Here is a 20,271-nt window from a genome sequence, read left to right on the forward strand (position 1 = left end):
CAATCGTAAACATCTACCAATAACATTTGGAATCAATCCAGACAGCAGAAAAGACGATGGATAAACATTGAATTAATGATGGTGCAGTGACAAATTTAATGAACCAATGCAGAATGACAATCACTGATTTTGGCACATTTCCATTAGAATATTTAAACTGTTTTATATTATATGTGCAGAAAATCTATGCTTGGATGGAAAGTCATCGACTTGAACAAAATCATTTCTGTGCGTTTTGCCAGTAAAACATGTCAATTCTATTCAACCTTTTTGAGCTTCACTGAATTTGGACCACAAAGTTTAAATGGTCAAGTTAAAACAAGTTTATGGCCACCAAGGAGACCAAGTGATCAAAGCAACACTTTCTTCCATATAGGGAGAGAACTTCCGAGTAGTTAAGACTGAAAGTTTTGACTTCAGTATCTGTTGCATGTTATGTTCTTAATATTTTGTTGCGTGAACCCCAGGAAGAACTATTCCGACATTGGTGGCAGCAAATCTGTATTCTAATGAATAAACAAAGTGAACTCAGAAGCTTCCATGGAAACCAAGAGAGATGAACTAAGAAGCAAGTGTATGACATAAATCTAAAAAGATGAACAGATGCAGCAGCATCAGGTGTTCACTTGACCGGTTAGGTCATGATTACCGACTAACTCATGACTTTGCTTGTCATGGAAATTCCCACATCAACTATTTTTTCAACTGAAATTAATGTTTCAGTTCTTTGGAAAAAAAAAGGCTCCCTTCAGTAGAGTTCACGTTTACCGAGATGATGCAGTCCAAAAAATAAAAAACTGAAATAGGGTGGCAACTGTACGTGGTTTAATAATAGAGATTTGAACTAAACGAAATTCAATTTCATTCACTGTGCAGATTCAAATTCATGTTGACTGCAGTCACCAGTTTTGAAGTAAAGTGCATTTACGATAACGAAAGGAGAAATGAATTTGTTCACTTCATTTTGTACATTCACCCTGTGATCTGTAACTTGGTGCTGCTCAGAACACGCCCAGCTTCAGTTCAGTTAAGAAAAAACCACACGACACAGATCATTCGTTTAATTTTTTCTCGACTTTTATATTTTTAAAAACAAAAAAAAACAGATTAAATAAAATTTACAGTAGACATATGCAATCTTTGTGCACTTTTCTTCTTCTGATACGTTCTGCACAGCTGTCAACAAAAAAAAAAACGCAAACACAGAGGGGCTTCTGGGTAGAGTGGGGGGAGAAAGGATGGGGCAATAAGTGAGGTAGAGGGCAGTAAGGAGGAAACCAATGTGGGGAAGAGGAGAAGGGGATGCAGATGGAAGGATTAACGGATAAAGGAAGGCCTAAACGTTTTTCACTCGGGGGGGCGGGTGGGGTAAGAATCACTGAATATATAGATTTCTTCTTATTCCTTACATCACTTATATAAATATGTTGAATTCCAAAAAAACAAAAGAAAGGTTTTGAGGAAAAAAAAACAGCGCAATACAGAAACCCACAACAGCAGTAAGGCAAACGGAAAGCAAGAGAAGAGAGAGCAGCGAGAGTGTACAGAGGAGCAGCAGGAGCCAGGAGGCAGCAGGAGACATGGCAAGAAGAGATGGGGAGCTGTGGGGAAAGCACACTCGTGTGTGTGTGTGTGTGTGTGTGGAAATGTATAAATATGTGGGAGACAAACAGCTGAGGGGGGGCGGAGGCAGGAGAGGGCGTGGTCAGAAAAGGATTACGGAGTGGAGGGTGGGAGGAAAAGATTTGACTGAGGCCGACTGTCCAGTGTGTTCGTCATGTGCTACGTGACCCTGTTGCCTGTTTGTTTGTCCGTGTCTCCTGGTGTGTGTGTTTTTGTATAATGGCAGCACACATTCAACAACAACAGTGACACAAATGCTCACGTGTCTTGTGTGCTCTTCTGCTATATAAATACAAAACAAAAACAAGGAATAAAAACAAACTAAATCATATTTGCAACCAAACACCAGTCACCTCAAGATTCACACCTTCTTCCCTCTTATACATTTGACACACGATTTACCTCACGTTTTTTTTTCCTTTACGTTTTGAAATTGTACACGCTGTGCAGCCCACCCCCCTTTAATCCTTCCTTTTCCGTCGGAACTCTTTCTTACCGTCTCTCTGGCTTCTCCCCCCTCCCTCCCATTTCTGTTCACTGAGAGCTGGCTCTCTCCAGCACACGCAGGTCGTAGTTCTTTTTGGCAGCTCTCAGCTTGAAGAGGCCGGCCGCGCTGTTGTTAAGTTTGAAGGAAGCACTCTGGGCAGCCATGGTGCTGGGGAACACTGCCACGACTGTGTAGAGGTGTGCAGGATCGCTGCACTCCCCCTTCGCTCCCATGATGGCCCCAGATGGACCTGCACCAGGACAAGGTCCACAGCCTCCCCGGACACCCTGGGGCTCCCTCAGCCACTGGATCTTGGCACCGCACATTGACAGCTGGTTAAATAGCTTTTCAGCCTCCGGACGCGAAATCCCCTCGGGCAGGTCCGTTACCTCGAGTACTCGACTCACCACTGGAAAACATAATACAGGAGAAAGATAAGACATACCGGCTGTACTTGTATAAGAGCCATGCTGGGGTCTAAATCACACAGCGCTTCCTCTAATGAATCAAGATATACACAAGAACACAGTTCTACACTCGTTCTAAACAGCATAACTCAGCCGCTAAGCTAAACCCAGCATGATGCGAAAGGTGTTAACCGCAGCCTCCATTGGGCTCGTGTTTCCACCCGAGCCGTTCTGAGCCCTGGTGTGAAACACCCACTCACAAAGCCTTTGTCTTCCAACCTGCTTCCTTACTCTCTCGCTCTCTCATGACTCACTCCATGATATTCATACATCACTAATGTGAATGAATATATGTAATATTGACTAGCTTACAAATTAGAAAAGGTAAGGTTAATTTTATTAAGGTTGTAAAATCTATATTAACTCTAAATCATTATCACAATTTCAACATTTCTATTCCAGTCTAGCAATTTTGTCTTTTCAAAAGAGTTAAAAGCACCAATCAAGCAACAAACCCAATTTGGTTAAACTACAGATGCAGGGCTAAACTAGTTCTGAGCAAAGACAACAAATATATCACAATATAGGCCGACTAAAATTGAGAACTATTTTTCCGATGCCTGAACAACAAGGATTCTTATAAAATATGTAAATTACACGTCGGCGTGTATTAAATTTCCAGAGAACAATGATCATTCCCACGGAGCTTGTGCTGTTCTGAGATGATATCATCTCCAACTTACCCACATCAGTAGTGCCGAGATCTGTTGATGCAGATTTGAGGGTTTGCTTTTTCCCTCGTGCCCCGTGTTTCATTCCGCTTTGGCCCTGAACAGGTAGCAAGGATTACTAATACAATGCAGTTCCTAGAAAAGACACTAGATGGGGTATAAACAATCAATAGGAGTTTGATAACCGGGACAGTTACAAAACATGCCTTGTGGACTACACAAAAATGTGATGTAAATTACCTCTTTGTCACAAAACACGCTGCAGAGAGAGATTTCAAACAATTTCCACAGTTCCCGTTTGATGATAAATACTTTAGCAATCATCAGTGAAGGATAAGGATCGTTCAATATCACATCAAAAAGAAGATGGGTGTGTTACACTGGGTTTCAGACGGTACGGAAGCCTGGCAGTGCTGACCTGATGAGCGTTGTAGGACTGGCCATGCATGAGAGGAGGAGGAGGACACAAACTGTACTGCAGCGGCTGCCCCAGCAAAGAGTAGCGCCCATCACCTGAACATCATGAATCACAAGTTATCAATATGATTGATCTTGAGGTAGAAGGTAGAGACTCTGTTCACCACCCCACTATAGTCTTCTCTTTAGGGAACCTGAATGTGTCCCTCGCATTGGGATTTACTCTCGATGTAGACCTGGCAACATAAAACGGCTCTAACAAGGCAACCCTGACACCAGTAAAACGGAGAAGGACGGAAGCTGAGTCATTATGAGCCGGAGCTCGGTCAGGTGTTGGGACAGTAACAGGCCATGTGAAGCTCCTGGGGTGACGCACGTGCATGAACACGGTTCCTGCACACAATGTTAGTAAGTTAGTGAAGGTGAAATCATGTTTTACAACTCTTGTTTTGTTTGTTTGTAGTCGAGCCAACATTTAAAAGGTTTTATACAATATTTGTCTGGAGAATTAGTCAGACTTGGGGTCGTGGTGACATCCGCAGAGATAAAAGGAAAAACAATTGTTCTTCTGTTTGTGTGTGTGTGTGTGTGGGGGGGGTCAACTGGACGTGTTTTAGGTTTGTTGAAGACATTTCACTTCTCATCTCTTTCCCTTTTTTGTTCTTTGAGATCAATTAAACGTCCTATGCATACAGAGAGCGTCTGTAGGCTTTATTTGAAGCATTGTGCCCAGTCAAGGTGTAAATATTTAATTCTCTATAGTTGTTCGTTTGTACCTTGAGATGGTCCACCTGGCCGGGAAAATTGGGAAATGATGGGTAATGGTCCCAGACCAGAGCAGACGCTGCCAGAGGGGGACGGGGTTGGGGACTGAGTGGGGGAGGCTAGCGGACTCGTCAGCTGAGTGCTGGCCTAGATACAAGAATAATAAACAAACAAGGAAGAGATATCATACTGCGAGTACCGCCCTCCTGATCCCATCAGATCATCTTCACAAGGACACAGAAAGGCTAATAATTAATTCTAAGAGGATGAGAGTTGGGACTCATAAATAAAATACATCACACACCGATTGAGAAGACCTTGAGGTAAATTGGTTTGTACCTGCGGAGTGTTGTCAGATTTGTAGAGTTCTCCTGGCTTACTGGGCCTTTGCTCCATACTGTAGTACTTGCATGGGTTCCACTGGACCAGAGGGGGGTTCTGGGAAGGCTGCGGTCCATTAGGGACGCTGAGCTGCATGACCATAACGCTAGGCCCAGGAGGCGGAACTCCTGAGATAGCACACAGAGACAAGGGATTTATGAAATGGGAGTAAACACAGAATTGAAACAGTGATAAATGCAGAATGTCATCTTAAAGAACACCAAAATATATATAAAAAACTGGTGGTCCAAAATTGTTTTACAAATGACAAATTAACAACTTCTTGACAAAACGTCTCACCTGAATATTGCTGCTGTAACTGTTGAGGGTTGCAAGGGGACGGCGACTGAGTGATTTGATACTGCTCGGAGCTGGGGGGCTGCAGGTAACCTACCGATGGGCTGAAAGACACCAACACACAAAGAGGGAGAACATGAGCATCCTGCCACAATCCTCCCTGTTGCAGAGACTTTCCACGCTACCTCCACGACCATCTCTGTCACTGACGTTTAGCTTTAATGCAAAGTTTTTCACCGTCGCATTGACATCATTGTCATAATTAAGTGGTGCGCGTATAATGCAGCCGTAACACACGTACCTTGTGCTATTCTGCTGTGTGGGTGTGATAACACTGTAGTAGACCGGCATCGGTGCCTGGACAGACTGGCTGACTGGCACCATCACCTGCTGCTGGTACTGCTGTTGCACCACCTGCTGATTTTCATTTCCCACTGGCACCTGGAAATAATTTAGAATAATATCCAGCATAACTTATTTTGGTACAGATGTAAACTAGCACATACTCTTTGACACTAGCTGCCATTTATTGTTGTGCTCATGAGTCATCATCTGACAGATGCCGGTGAAGGGCAACCATTAAAATGGTGAATAAAATGTTCCTCTTTTATGATGAGGTGCATTTCCTTTCAATCCAAACATCACAATGTTACCGTGGTTTATTAATTCAGTTCTTTTTGTACAGAAACATGAGGTTTCAGAGCTTCGTGTAGCATGCTCACATCACACAACCAAAGGGCAACGGCTTCGTTTACTTATGTCTTCAACTAACTGATTAAACCACCTTCATTTGTTTCGCCACTTTTCAACATTAAACCTTTTTAAACTTTGCACCAGACTGAGCTATTGAAACCTGGGAAGATTATCCACACGCACACATTTTCACACTGCCGGGCAAGCCTATCTGAAAATACAGGGATGGCAACAGGAAAATATTTTTTTAATGTTGGGGGAGGGGTCAAGAGAAGCTTTTCAGCCATTTATAACTAATTTAGAGTAAAATTATTGATAGGAAAAATAAAATGCATAGACTTCATATGAGCATATATTTAATGAAAACTTAACTATTTTGAAAATACACCCCGTCACTGATTTTCTTTAATGCTTTGCGCTTAAGGCTTCTAAGAAGATGACAGTTCAAGAATTGTTTTCTAGCTACAGGTTATATTCACATTTACACTATTTACAGTTCACTATATTGGTACTTCTAGTTTGACTACTTCCTCTTTGCCGCAAGTTCTGCCAACTTCTGCACCGCCTTGCTCTTTAATTCCTTCTGTGTGCTCGCCGTGAATTCATGAAATGGAATGCCACGAGTACTCTCAATGGTCTAAATCACTTCATATTCATCCAATCGCCAGTCCATTAACAAACGAGCTAAAGTTATTTCATTTTCCTCTTTGCACAAAATACGTTGCAAAATCGAAGACGGATTTAGACTTCACAGAAATGATAAATTTGGATTAAAATCGGGGCAGTAGGTAGCAATAAGGTCCCGGGTTCGATTCCACCAGGGGTTTTTCTGTATGGAGTTTGTCTCATCCGGGGTGTACCCCGCCTCTCGTCTGTAGCAAGCTGGGCTCGGCTCCAGCAGAACCTGTGACCCGTAACTTCGGAAAAGCGGCTGAATACGAGATAATTCATTTTCTTGAACACGAGACGTCCATAATTAAGATTGGTGAAAATCTGTTGATCAGTGGAACATTGTCATCTATGATCACAGCACATGGTAGTTGTATTTTGTATCCTCCAACTTGGTCCATACCTGATATGATGGCATCTGTGGGTATTGAACCATTATGCTTTGCATTTGTCCTCCAATGCCTGCCCTTTGGGAATTCAGCAGACCAGGGTTTTGGGGCTGCTGCACACCCATCATGTTCTGGTAACTTGGTTGTTGGCTAGGCATTATGGTCTGCAGACCTGACATTTAAAAATGGAGCAAAGAAATTAGGGAACAGTAATGAAGAAGAGAACAGTACAAGGAGAAAAATAAAAATAGCACTTGGATCTTGGGTTTGAAAGAGGTGATTTTAACAAACAGACAACAACAGTTAGCAGGTTCAGGTGACGTTATCGATGTTATTGTGTAAACTGAATATCAGCACACAAAAACACATTATTGGGCACTAACTTTATAATTATAGGTATATATATATACACATTATAATTTTGAAAGTTAGTTGTATTTGTGGGGTTGCTCAGAAATCTAATTGTTTTAATTATAAGTATCAAAAAAAGTAAAAAAGGAATAGCTCTACACCACAATAACATGCAACTTAGGTGAACCAATCACTCCAAATTCTCCGTAGGTGTGAGTGGGTGTCTGTCTTTCTATGAGGCCCTGTGATGAACCGCAGACTTGTCCAGGGTGTGCCCCACCCCTCGCCCATAGCCCATGGCCATGGGATAGGCTCCAGCGTGAACCCGTGATCCTGATTCGGATAAGCAGCCGAAGACAAGACGATTATGATCGTCTCGAGCAAAGAAAACTAAAGAATGAATGAATGAAAGTGTTCGGAACATGTAAGTTTGTATTTTAGAGTATTTAAAAAACCTGTCCGGAATGCCATTGCGTTTTCAGAAGCACTTGTTTTCTCTCCATGCATTCATGCATAGAGAATCAGAGCTAACGAGGGTACGTCATAACATGCACTGACCTGACTGCTGTGTGGGCTGAGGTATGGGTTGTGTACGCTGGGCAGGATAAGACACCTGGTGAGACATGGGCTGGGGCACACGGTACTGCTGGCCTGAGCTGGGATACTGACCAGGAGGATAGTAGGACACCTGTATCTGTCAAGAAACAACAAAAACAATTTTAAAGTAATTGAAGATCAGCTGAAATACCTCAACGAATACACATTGAAAAACAGTGCACATCTTACTTTCTCAGCCTGTGCTGCTCACACAACTATGACCATGTAAGAGTGAGGATAATATAGGCTGGTGTGTAGGATGATAAAAGGCATGGCACGACGTCGACAGGTCAAAGTTTGTAAATGTAAAATTAAAATTAAAGCTTTAAATCTCCAGAGGAATTGCATAAACAAAAGTATCTTGTTTATGCATTTCCTAATTTTGTGTAAGATTCCAAACCTCACATCCTTGGAATCTTACACAAAATTATTTGTGAGATTCCAAATGGTAGGTTTGCATGAAGATTCAAGTTTGCATAAATAAGTGCTGCTCTAAGATAATTTATTTGGATACTCCTGGGCCCAGATTAGCTTCATAAGAACCCAACACTATAGCCGATTATGTTAAATAAAATCAGTTCGATTTCCGAGGCATTTTAATCTCCATTATTTTGGTTAAAAACCGAGTCGTTCGAGAACCGCTGCATGAGGCATTCAAACAAAATCTAAAACGATCAGGTTTTAAAATCAATCTTCTCAAAATCTGTAGTGAATGTCATACCTGTTGAGGTGGAGGTGCCTGCATGTAACCTTGTGGGGGTGGCGGAGCCTGCAAGACAGGCTGTGATGGAGGAGGTGGTGGGGGTGGAGGGTGGGGGTGTCCAGCGGCTGGTTGATAGCCAGATGGAGGCTGCATAGGCTGACCCGTGGTAGCCATGATGTAGCCGGTCGGAGGAGGAGCCTGATAGATGGGGGGAGGCTCAGGGTTTTCGCTTGATCCCTGTCGACTCAGCGTCATTTGGCTGAACTGGGGCGCCAGCTCCTCCCCCTGGGATGAATATGTACGACAATAATGGTGTGTTTGTTCAATTTAACCAAATAAAAGTACCACATTCTTAGTAAGAATCTGGACTACACCACAGTGAATACTGTACAATATGTGTGTAATAAAATCAAAAACTACATAACGTTAATGAAGCCACACATAACTAGCAGGCAATGTTTACCATAAGCTAGAAAAATACAACGGCTTACTAATTCCTGCACTTTTTAAATGATACCATTAATTAGTTAGCTCACGTTACTGTATGCACCTTCTAGCAATATATGAGGTTACAATCTGTCATTAAATATCTGTGTTATCAATTATAGGTCGAGTCTAAAATGGGCTGAAGAGCAGTTTACTGCTGGTACCCTGAGCAAGTGTCTTCTAGTTTTTTGGATTTTGCTGCAGTAAGGACTGAAAGATCAGAGAAACAGAGTTCACTAAAGTGCGGTGAGCACAATAAGAGTGCTGTGCAGGTATCCCTCATATCTATAGTGTGTGTATATATATATAAATGGCCTATTTGTATGCGGGCCATGGGTGTTGCTGGAGCCTTTTCTATGGGCAAGAGGTGGGGTATGCCCTGGAAGCATCTCCTGCGCATCGCGGGGTAAATATTTTGACCACGAAAAGTCTCAGCCAAGTTGTCGGTCAACGGGGGTTTCGCTCAACAATGAAACCGTTTAGCGATTAAGTGAGGTCCACCTGCAGTATCTGAATTTGATGTGAGTAATGTCTTTAACTAGGCTAACAGAGATGAAACTACAACAGGTGTCAGTACCATGGTGTACTGCTGGGGAGGAGAAACTGGCAGGAGAACCTGGGGGCAGGAAGGGCTGGAGTAGGAGACAGGCTGAGAGGGCTGTAGAGAAGCCACCGGCTAAACACACCACCCAAATGAAGGAGGGAATAAAGAGAGAGTGGTGCACAGCAGCAAGAGGGAGGGTGTCAAAAGCAGAGGGATATAAAGGGAGTACAGAGAAATGAAGAGGACAGATGTGGGTTAGAAGGAAGGAAAATTGTTAATGAACAGAAGGATAGAAATGGCAATTATATTACCGGTATGTTTTTTTTTACATGCCACAGTTGAAAAAGGGAAATGGCTCAAGTTTGAACTTTTATATTATTGCACAAAGCACCTTCTCCTTACATGTGGCGGAGTTGGAAGGTAACCATCGAGGGCAGATGTTCTACTAATCACCAAATTAATTTTGATTCTTTCAAACTTAAAAGTCTTTGTTGTTATCGATACGGCTTATATAAATGCAGGTAGTGGAGCTACGCACCTGAGCAATCATGTGGTTGCCCATGGGGTGTTGCTGCGGGGTTGGCAGCAGGGCGGTCTGAGGTGGAGCTTGAGGCTGTGGCTGCTGTGATGGGCATTGAAGCAGGCTACGGCTAGACTGGGAGGCTGCAGGTGGAGGACACACATCAGGACTGACAAGGGGCAGGCCCAGTGATTCATAAGAAGACATTTCATTCATAGATGTTATACATATGTGTGTAGTGTCTGTACATGGGTTTATAGGAGTAATAATATAAAAAAAAATGTAGTTGTGGCTCTATAAATGTGTTTGTTTTAACCTGTAGTGAATGTAAACCAAATTGTAAAAAATTCTGCCTTCCCGTCCAACATCAATGTCTGACCTCACAAATACCCTTCTGGAAAAGTGGTTAAACCTTTCCATAAACACACCCCTGATCCTTGCTGCAAAGGGTGGGCCAACATCATATCAAATCCTATGGTTTAAGAATGAAAGGCCACTCTTCATATGCACGTGAAGGCAGGCAAACAGATACTTTTGCTAATCCAGTGCATCGCTCCCCTTTCGACCTCTGTCCTTACCAGACCGAGAACCTTTGCAGCTTCCCTGTGAGCCTTTGTTGCTGCCAAGGCTATCCCCTCTGGTCAGAATGGAGATGCCAGAGAAGCTGCTAGCCTTGGTGACGGGTGGCCGGAGGGTGCGGTTGGAGCTGTCAGAGTCGGTGCTACTCCAGGGCCGTGGCTCCAGGCATTTCATGTCACTGTCTGTGCTGCTTTGACGACTGCTAGATGCCCGGCTGGAGCTCTCACGGTTGCCCCTGAGAGGAGACGGAACGGGAAGAAGACCGATGAAATGAAGGAGGGGAAAATGGCAACAGGTGTAGGAAAGATGAGGTGACAGAAGAGTTAAAGTGGGGAGAATTTGGACGTGGTAAGCAAGAGATGGATACAACGAGCAGGGGAGAGTGACAAAAACGTACGTGGCCAGGGTAAGGAGTATATAGAAAAGTGAAAGTTATTCACATAATTTGAAATGGAGGAGATTGTGAGATTATGGATGGAAAAAGAAGGGGAAAGCAGCCACAGACAAAATAAGAGAAGGGAGAGGACACAGTGCGACAGGCTTTAGATTGGGGCATTCGACACAGATGCATATAGGCTGGTTTAGTGACATCACAATGCAAAAATCAGGCAACAGACCACAAAACAATATTATTTCCAAATTTAAACATGTGACCACGCTCACATTTGCACACTGAAACACATACAAACTCATCCATATGAAACAAACATACATGCAGGGTGTAAAGGGGCTCTATGCCGTCAACATCAGGGTCTAAGAAGCTATTCAAGTGACAAAATTCCCCATGAATTCAACACACAAACCATCGGAGTCTGGGGACAACATCCACATAAAGCACTTGAGAGATGAGTACTTTGCATACAGATAAAAGATAAACACATGCACTTAATATATATTGTATTACAGACAGGAAATGGCATGGGAACACAGACACTTGTGAATAACACCAGATGCACATCATCACTCGGAAAATAAGAGCAGATGTACATCAACACTCGGACTCACACACACTTATCTACAAAATAACCACTTGCTACCACTGGTTCACCACTACGGTTCTTTATACTGTATCGCTGTATACACACTCATTGTGTCGTTGTGATGCTGTCACCCTGGATAAGTGTAGCTGCCAAGAAAAGGGTCACACCGTAAGCGTAACCACCACTTTGGGGAAAACCCTCCATCACAAATGAATTTAGTTGTGTCTGCTATTATTATTGTTCCATTTATAACACATCTCAAAGCAACTCTAACGTAAATAAGAATGAAATTCAATGAGAGAATGTGTGTCCAGACACAGATGCCTCTGCTGCTGAAGAAAACTATTAGTGCTCAAATCGTACCCTCTATCATAGCAGGAAAATAGCAGAACAAAATAAACTGACCAAGTTCAAATGTGCATAAAAATGTGCAAAAAGTAACTTAAAAACCAGAATAAATTAATAAAACTACTATAATATTAATAATAATATGGCATAATCTTGAATGTAGATAGGATTTGATCATTGCAGGTCAACAGAGACCAAGGACTCAGCCAAGTATTTAAAAAGCAAACAGCCAAGTCATTAACAAAAACATCTCTCTTTTTTTTTTTTACATCTGAAAGAGGGATGAGCATGTCCGTATAAAGATAGAAGGGGCAAAATAAAAACTCTAAAAACGTAAGGCTGTTTGTGGGACGCTCCGGGACGAGAGCCAGGATGCGCTAATGGTTGTAAAATGCTGCTGGTAGTGAGTGGTGTTTTGAAGGTGGCTGTAGCTGATCAATATTTCAGAAAGACAGTAATTAATGGGGGGGATCTATTTTGAGTCCTCTCTCTGCATAACCTATTTTAAGGAAGGGTGGGAACGCTGCCATTCTGAGTAGAGGGAGGCGCACATTTGTTCCCTTGGCTCTACAAGCAATAGAGTGCAGGATGAGGAGGAGGACAGCGATGGAGGGTTCCGTTGTTGAATCCGGCATTTATTCACTCTCTCCTCAAAGCAGCAAAGCAAAGGAGGCAGGGAAGTGTGTCTGTCAGTCACGCTCGGTTTTCATCAGACGTTTGAATTAACAACAAAGAGACTCTATGGTTTATTGAACCGGTACTATAATATTTCTTCTTTAATAGCATGTATTCTAAAATGATGAATGCAAATACACTTTATATGATCGCTTGATTTAATATAAATAGCACTGACGTGTGTCTGTCTGTATATATACTGTGTACCAGCATATACATATACATACACATACACACTTGTCACACATTTTATGCGCTACTTTGAAACAGGTTGCATGTAAACATAAACTACAAGACTAAGTCAACCACAAAACAAACAGGTTACTCCGGAAGTGATGCAGTTACTATCAATAATAATGTAGTTGACGGTGAATGAGTGGAAGGGTAAGTCAATCAGTGTCCGGGAAAACCACAAAGCAGCCATGCATGGGTCATGGGAAGCCCCCCCCCCCCCAATGCAGTACTGGAATAGCCATCAATCAGCCGACTATGCCAAGCAAAGATAGAAAAATCACCACAAGTCACCAAACCACGGTCAAAAAATGGGCATGGCAACACCAAAGTCAAAGTCAGCAGCACCCCAATACCTAAAGATCTGCCTCCTCTTTTGAGAGCTAGAGCAGTAGCCCTCAGTGGAAAGTCTGTTGGGGTTAATATTAGGAGAAAACGCTGGGGTTACAGGACTGGATTGAAGTACAGAAGGGGGTTTCAGGGGAGGGTGGGCGATAGATGTTGATACAGGGTTGAACTTCTAACCCCTGAGAAGATTAAGAAAAATTATATAATGCACACAAAGCAGAAATCATTGACCTTTGGAAAGCTAATACTCCAGACTGGCCCTCTAAGGATACTAAATCCTAATCTTTTGATGACCAGATTCACGGGAATAGAGGCTGGATGGATGGATGCTGTGTCTCTTACAATTTGTCCTTCTCAATCTAACACCTATAAATACTTCTGGCATAAGGGGACAAAGTATATGTTGCTTATTTGGCTAACAAAATAATGAATAGCACAAATGGGAGTTATGTGAACTATCTTCTAGAACTTGATGTTACATGGAGTCAACACTGACTACCTTGACCTTTGTAGGGGCTCGATTGTTTCTTGATTTGTGAAGAAAATTATTGTATAATGTGCAAAATGTGTTACATTTCTAGGTTTATGAACCGTTTCTTTTCACACATGAAAACTATCAAATTGATTATTTTCTTACCTGTTGTCATTGATGTATCCATTTTGAGACGACTGTAAAAAAAAGGACACCTGCACATTACGAAATGCTTCATTCATCCAGGCATACTTAAGACTAATATTTTCTGCTTGCAACTTGTTTTATATATTTCCATGGCCATGCTTCTAATAGTTTAAAATAAAGACATACAGATTGTGATGACATACTATTGGTGATTTGTCCTTCCCAGTGTATGACTCTGCCATGGTCCAACACTTACTTCTCGAGCAAATATCCTGTCTCGCACCCGCTGGTATTCTTCCTCTCTCTCTTCAATGGACTTGCTACGTCGCCCGTCCTGCAGCGGCACACGGATCTAACATATGGGTAAATATTAATACCCAAAAAACTTAAATACAGTATTATACACAGTCTTCACAAATAAAGCTCCTTTTGTTGAAGATAAATGTAACCTGCTAGCAATAAGTCACAATTTAACAGCAGAAGCAAGAGAGTAGAGAGCAGCTGCGAAGCTTCAAAGCAAACCAGAACCAGCATGAATGTAAAATGAATGTTCGGTGGCTGGAATCAGTAAGGCCACGTTTAGCATTAAATTTATTAGAACATCAAAAACTCTTTTTACAAGTAAACAACTGTTGAGGTGTTTGATGTGTCACTAAAGCAACAAATATTAGTCAAAGTCAGTGCACTGCTTGAAATGTTTCCCTGCACAATAAGCTCGTTTTCTTGTTGAAAACTGCTGATCATGGTGAAAACTGCCTCTGTTCAATGGCCAATAACAGTAAAAACACACTTTTTCTGATGAAAAATGCACTCTCATGTGATATGAGAGATGTTTACATAGCCATAGTACACAATAGGGTTTTGAAATATTGGTCAAAATGAGTGAAAACGGCTGGCACTCTGTACGGCTGGGCTGAAAACGGCTTTCATTGGATGAGTTAATAGATCTGTTCTCTTGGAACCCAAAAAAGACCCATTAAAATTCACAAAGGAGAAAGTAAACATCATGCATTACAGAGCATGTGATCAGATGACCTAGCAAAGTTTTCGGGTATGTGGTCGGAACGAATGATGGACAAGGCAATTCTTGATTGTCGAGACAATTTCGGACAACTCTGCTGTAAACTCTGGCGCTGACCACAGCTCCGTTCACACGGACAGAGACCAACTTTTTCCTACGCTCATCCCATAAACCATAAGCATGGAAGATTTACAGAAGATAATATGTGCAGTTCTTTAAACTCTGTAGAATTTGACTAATAAAACCTACACAGGGGGATCTATCTTTATTAGTAAAACAACATCCTATAAATTGTTAAATATCCATTTCTTCTGCAGTATTTCACGTCTGTCACATGCAAAATAATCACTCACAACCAACATTCTCTTACACAAACCTAGAAGACGATGAGCTATTGTCCTTTTTAGGACCATTAAATCATTCTCACCTGATTATCATCCTTATCCATGCTGGCGTCATCTCTCTTAAGGATGAATTTCTTCTGGAAGTCCATGCTGCGCTCATCCTTGATGTGTTCAGAAAAACGTTGTTCTGGGCTGTAGAAAGAAGTATTGTACAAAGTGCATGTGTCATGACATTGAAATTAGTCAAAACATATCCGGTACTGGTTAGAGAGAGGGTCCCGACTGGTCTGCAAACTGGCAAGTAGTAAAGAACTAAAAGTAGGCATGAGTACAACTGGGATGCGATATGTTGCTCTTGAGTTCTCTGGAGGTGTTGTGGGTCTACCAATAAACCTCGAAGTGACTACCCCCTACCCAGACTAAAGACATTAAAGGGGATTGACATTTCTATACGTTGCGTTATCTTTTCCTCTGTGCATGACAATAGCAACAGAAACTAGACTCACATGCGTGTGTTGCCCGTTTTGTTGATGATGACCGCCTTGCCCGTCTGATCCACATTGTGGTCCATGCCGAAATATGCAGCCACACGATGCAGCAGCATTCGGTGATAAGAAGTCATCTGAGGAAACTTCTTATACTGATTACTGCAGGGGATAATATTGAAGTTTTTAATCACATAATGTTATTTCAAGACCACGCTGCAATCAGTTTCATAACTAAGAACTTTGTTAAATGCTGCAAAGCCTATTCCCCTTAATGCATACACCTTGATCCTCCCTTTAAGATCTTGGAGCACATAGCATTCATACTTCACTTGATCTTTCACCAGACAGTCAAACTGTTCTCCCATTTTTCTTCATCTTTTCCCCTACATTATTGTTCCTGCAACATCATGTTTGATTTCTAGAATGTTGGGGCCCTTAATCTGGCTCAATGATGTAAAAGACAATTTACTGTTTCCATGGTTATTTCAAATAATAATACCCAAGTCGAATGAAGTTCTTCTGGTTATGTGGAAACACAGCCAAAACTCGTCTCACAATATCAACTACAACATGCCATGCTTCCTTTTCCCTCACATGTCTATAATTAAAGAGGAATGAATGTGGCGATGCTAAATTTAGGCACTAGAGAGTGGTTATGAAAAACATTGCTTACTTGTCGTCATTAATAAACTCCAGGATATCTTGTTCTAGTTTGAGCAGCATCATTCGATCCCTGCAAGTCCGGGGTGGAAGGGGTGAGATGGGGGGGGGGGGGGGGGGGAAGCAAGTCCTTGACTTAAATACAGTGAGCATACCACACATAGATCAAAGGCAATATGTAATGGTTCTAATGTCTAATGTTATGGGGCGGCAGCGGCTCAGTGGCTCGGGAAGTCAAGAGTCCACCAGATGAAACATGGAGTGTGTGCTGGTCGCTGGAAAGGGGCTAGTCTACCTCCAGGGCAGTTAGTAGTTTTCGATATCTGATGTCTTTGTGCTATTTTTGTTAAATATTTAATTTATTTATTATCAAATTCTTTTTCAGATTTTCCACAGCATCCCAATATGGGGTTGTTATATACTTACATACATTGAAATTTGTGTTAATGTATACAGGTTGGACTGTTCATGTGCGTATTGTATTAATATAATTGTGTGTCCTTATCAAGCAACATTTGTGGGCAACCTCATACCTGGGATTGTTTTTCAGTGTGTTGACCAGAAACTCGTGGACATCAATGCCTGTAGAGTCAGTGTATTCTTGACTGGAATCTAATAGAAGAATAAAATAAACAGATATGCAAAAGAAGGCTGCAGATGGGAGAAAGTAGGTGGGGAGAGTGACACTATTAAAAGTACAGTCATAATGGAGCTGCTAAAAAGTCAGCCAAGACATTCCAAGTGGTTCAGGCAGCACAAACGAAGCAAATGATGAATACACGATGCCTGAGTGACAGAGTAAGGTAGATAACACCAAAAACAAAAGGAAGGGATCCAATGTAACTATGGAGAAATTAGTTTGAAATTATATCATGAGATGACAGGAACTTTGCCCCAGCATATATAGTACCGGTACTTCAATGGGATGGACAAATAAATCAAGAGGAAAAAAATACACCATCATGTATTTCACAGAACTATAGAACTATTATTGTGTATTAAATAAGCATGACACTGAACTGACTTTAAAGAATATAATACATTTAAGCCTTTAAATCATGTCTTACCACGTGACAACATTTTTCGAGGAGCCTTGTCCTTCTTCTCCTCTTCATTTTCATATTCATCCTTCGAGGACTTCTCCTCTTCCTTGTCTGATGGACAGCTGATGTGAAGCTGGATGATATCCTGGAAAATGACATGGCATTGCTATTAAAAGTGATGGCAAAACTTTCAACACTAATTTTGTTTAGTTTATTAAACAGAGCACATACAGAAGTGACACGGAAAGAATTGCAGGCTCAGCTAACTGCAGGGAACAGACTCAGGCTGGGGTAAGCGGCTAAGGGTTAGAGAAATGGGACAGTACCGATTCTGGAGGTCCATCATTAGAGAACAGTCCAGAGGACTCCTCACACACTGCCAGACTCCGTACCAGCTTTAGTTTGGCATTAGACTGGAACACAATCACACATCTTAGAGAATATCATTGAGAAAGTATGTGTCTAAATGTAGATTCATTTGAACTATACTGCATCCTAATAATTTTGATCGCATGCATCCAAAATTCATTACATAACATAACATTACATAAGTGACAAGGTTTATAAAAAAATCATAATGTAAAAAAAAACAACTAGCAAATATTTTCTGTGACAATAATGAACCATCCTTTTTGATCAATACCAAGTATTACAAAGTAAAATGTCCCACAATACACAGGTATGTGTTTGACAACAAGTTTCAGTTCACTTCATGTGTTGATAGGAAGGTTTAGGTTTACTGCGGCGTTTTAAATAATGACAGACGGTTTTCCCTGAGACTGTCAAGTCATCTTAGAAAGCTTAGTTGTCACTGAACTTTTCTGATATTTGACAATGCATGTTGCATTGTATATGTATAACACATCTGTAGCGGATGTAAGCAGCCTCACAGTACTAGAAACAAATGCCCAGGAACCTCTACCGAGCTGTCCACATTGTCAAAATCAAATCTCATGCCATAATTAAAAGTAGTTGAGTCAATGATTTTAAGGTGACAATTAAACGGTCGTTCACTGTAGCTGAAAGGTTCAGCGCAGTAATATTGGAATATTGGTTACTTGGTTTCTGTGGGTGAAAGATAAGGTGATATCTTTTTGTAGCTGAATAACAAACAATAATAACCAAAACTAATTTACCTTGGCCCGTTTCCTACCATGGCTATGATTCGGAGCCCGTTTCTGCAAGACAAATTTATTTCATTTATCCTAAAAATAAGGAGTAGGACGCAGATTAAAAAGAGGAAAAGGCATCTGTGAAGAGATTACTAACATCAAACATTGCAGCCTCATTTGCAGAAATTGAGCATGTATAGAGGCTACAGTTTACAGAGTTTGTAAATGTGGCTGAACGAAATAGAACTGTACAGGAGTTGAGCATCACCGGGCAACAACCTATTTGTTTTAGGACGGTCATGCCAGGACTCCAGCATTTATTAGATTCTGATTTCAGGAGCCTTAATGAATATGTAATGTACTCCATACTGTAGATGGGAGGATAGTTACATTTTATGCACAAACACATGTCAACATGCACACTAATATGCTAATCTAGGATGCCAATAAAGAATCATAGAGAGAAGGACAGATAGATTATTATGGACCAGTTAAATACAAATGCTGCCTTTGCTATAGCCAGTAATTTCAAAACATCCAAATGCTTTCAACGTCAAGTTAATTGCTGCGATATCCAATATAATCATCAACATTTCCTGTTAGATGCCTTCTATTAGCATTTTGACCCACCTGTGGGTCCTGTGTGGAACTGTCCTCAGGATCCAAGCCCTCTCCTGCCCCGTCCTTAGTGCCCTGAGGTTGAGGGGAGGTCTTGCCTCGACTGCAGGGCTCAATGTATGGCCCACTCTCTCCCTCCGGCTGGATGTCTGTTGTCAGGCTCACTGACATCTTCTTAAGGGAGGGGGAGAGAGTGGGAGTTGGGGAGGGGAGGGGGGAGGGGGGGGGGTTGGGTGGAAGCCCAGGAGTAGCTGAGAATAATAGAGGAAAATAAAGTTTGGCAATTAATAAAAACAGGAAAAGCAAAGAGAAAGAGGCATTTTGAAAATGTTTATACTATCTACCTGCAGGCGGTACCAGATCTGTGATGGACTGTTGAGTGAGTCTGGATGGGAACCACACACAAAGATGAAGGGGATCCACTAAGGATGTGTACTGGGCCGGGCTGCAGCAGGAAGCAAAGTGCAGTCCATAGCAAGCCTTCAATTTAGTGGTGGGGCTGTGAGTAACAGACAGGTGGGAGAAAAGCAACATTCAGTAACAGATCTTTGCAAATGGTTCTATTAGAGTTTTTAATAAGGCACCTCAATTCAGTAGCACATAAAGCAATTTATGACTCGGGACCTGATTTTCCCCACTCAAGAAACGTGTAACATAAACGATATAAACAGATTTCATTTTCCACTGAAACAGAACTGCGGAGAGAGACACATTCTCCATAGGTTCGTTGATGCTACACTAAATAACAAGGAGTTTGTAAATAGAAAGAAGTGATTTACCTCCATGTTCATTGCTTCCCCGTGTGACTACTAGGGCTGAGTTCAAAATAAAAAAATTGACATTTTAATCTAAATATACATCATGAAATGACAACTGAAAAAGTAATTGTGTTCATCCGTCAATGTGGTTTCTGTATATTCACTGAACTGCACCGCATGTTAAATAATGCTTTACACAGTTTAGATGCGTTTCCTTCAACAAGATCCTGTTGGACGGTAAAACGTGTCAAGTATTTAATTAATGAAAACAGCACCTTGATTCCATTCTACTAAAGCATTCAATCAAAATGTATCATCTCTTCTCACACCTTTGCGGATCATTATACTTAATACTAGTACTACCACTACCAATATCGATATTAAAAA

The 20,271-nt window shown here is 41.5% G+C and overlaps 1 protein-coding gene across 1 annotated transcript; it reads right to left on the bottom strand.

Annotated features, from left to right (window-relative positions):
• Positions 1 to 1,055: 1,055 nt before the first annotated feature.
• Positions 1,056 to 19,297, bottom strand: LOC137898004 (R3H domain-containing protein 2). Its single transcript, XM_068742000.1, has 24 exons — positions 19,139 to 19,297; positions 18,533 to 18,574; positions 17,723 to 17,809; positions 17,421 to 17,541; positions 16,887 to 16,965; positions 16,367 to 16,426; positions 15,712 to 15,852; positions 15,289 to 15,397; positions 14,097 to 14,192; positions 13,859 to 13,908; positions 13,230 to 13,283; positions 10,641 to 10,874; positions 10,079 to 10,247; positions 9,574 to 9,672; positions 8,529 to 8,795; positions 7,769 to 7,904; positions 6,874 to 7,031; positions 5,410 to 5,549; positions 5,112 to 5,212; positions 4,770 to 4,939; positions 4,442 to 4,577; positions 3,667 to 3,761; positions 3,261 to 3,345; positions 1,056 to 2,519 (listed from the first exon to the last, which is right to left on the bottom strand). The coding sequence occupies exons 1-24, from the start codon at positions 19,295 to 19,297 to the stop codon at positions 2,158 to 2,160; spliced, it is 3,150 nt and encodes a 1,049-aa protein (XP_068598101.1). The 3' UTR covers positions 1,056 to 2,157.
• Between the last annotated feature and the right edge of the window lie 974 nt (positions 19,298 to 20,271).

This window comes from Brachionichthys hirsutus, chromosome 8, assembly GCF_040956055.1.
Source record: "Brachionichthys hirsutus isolate HB-005 chromosome 8, CSIRO-AGI_Bhir_v1, whole genome shotgun sequence".
NCBI lineage: Eukaryota > Metazoa > Chordata > Actinopteri > Lophiiformes > Brachionichthyidae > Brachionichthys > Brachionichthys hirsutus.

Bases quoted from the DNA above. Each gene is read 5' to 3' on its own strand.
- LOC137898004 (XM_068742000.1), bottom strand. From the start codon at position 19,297: ATGTCAGTGAGCCTGACAACAGACATCCAGCCGGAGGGAGAGAGTGGG. The intron at 8,796-9,573 runs GTACTGACACCT...TATTCATCCCAG, and splicing joins CTCCCCAGCAGTACACCATG to GGGGAGGAGCTGGCGCCCCA. The intron at 3,346-3,666 runs GTCAGCACTGCC...CTACCTGTTCAG, and splicing joins AGTCCTACAACGCTCATCAG to GGCCAAAGCGGAATGAAACA.